Consider the following 1,031-nt stretch of genomic DNA (forward strand, 5'->3'; position numbering starts at 1 on the left):
CCCCCAGCAGCAGCAGCAGCAGCAGCAGCAGCAGGGGCGAAGGCCGCAGCAGCAGCGTCGGAGCTGCTGCGCAAGGCCAGCAGCCGGCGCCCCCTCGCTGCGCTGCCCAGCCGGAGCCCCGCCCCCAGCAGCAGCAGCAGCAGCAGCAGCAGCAGCAGCAGCAGCGTGAGGCTGCTGAGCCTGCCGGAAGAAGCAGAACTGAGTCATGCTGCTGCTGCTTTCCTTTATGCTGCACTTCGGGCTTGTGCTGCTCGCAGCCTTTCCAGCCGCCCTTTGCTGCTGCTGGAGGGGCCCCTAACCCCCCCCGCTCTGAAGCAAAAGTTCGTCGAGCTTCTCCTCAACCACTTCCAAGTAAACCCTAAACCCTAAACCCTAATCCCTAAACCCTCGCCCGCCGCCCGGGCCCACCCGCTCCCCCCGAGCTCCCAGCCTGCAAAAAACCAACTCCCAACTCCCTTTCCTCACTCCACGGCTTAGGGTTTAGGGTTTAGGGTTTAGGGTTTAGGGTTTAGGGTTTAGGGTTTGAGGCGCAGGTCCCATGGGTTTCCTTTCTTTCGGATTTGGTGGCCCCGCTTTACACCTGCGGAATCGACACGGGACTTGTGGTGGACGTCGGGTACCCTAAACCCTAAACCCTAAACCCTAAACCCTAAACCCTAAACCCTAAACCCTAAGCGTTGGTTTCTCAACGCCTCGTCCGAACCCCTAGCTTGGCGGGCCTTGTGCTGCAGCGACTGCAGCAGCGCCGCTGCTGCTGTAGCTAGGGCTGAACAGCCTCCGACGAGGGTTTAGGGTTTAGGGTTTAGGGTTTAGGGTTTACAGGTTCACTAGCTGCCGCGCACAACCCATTTGCTTCGGGTCTCCGCTGCCTTGCGCCCTCCGCGTGTCGAACGGCGGCGCTGCTGCTGTGCTGCTGCAGCTGCAGCAAAGCCTCATAGCAGCAGCAGCAACTCAGGCACAGAGAAGAGCAGTAAGCAGCAGCAGCAGCAGCAGCAGCAGCAGCAGCAGCGGCAGCAGCAGCAGCAGCTGCT

General features: G+C 61.3%; 1 protein-coding gene across 1 annotated transcript in view; it reads left to right on the top strand.

Moving 5' to 3' along the window:
• ETH_00036575 (uncharacterized protein) overlaps positions 1–632 on the top strand; it is a gene marked incomplete at both ends in the record, with an annotated part of 923 nt that extends 291 nt beyond the window's left edge. The window contains 2 exons of the mRNA XM_013375113.1: positions 1–351; positions 534–632. Coding sequence (XP_013230567.1) covers positions 1–351; positions 534–632 — 450 coding nt within the window. The remainder of the gene's footprint in view (positions 352–533) is intronic.
• Between the last annotated feature and the right edge of the window lie 399 nt (positions 633–1,031).

This window comes from Eimeria tenella, genomic scaffold (assembly GCF_000499545.2).
Source record: "Eimeria tenella Houghton genomic scaffold, Eth_scaff2526, whole genome shotgun sequence".
NCBI lineage: Eukaryota > Apicomplexa > Conoidasida > Eucoccidiorida > Eimeriidae > Eimeria > Eimeria tenella.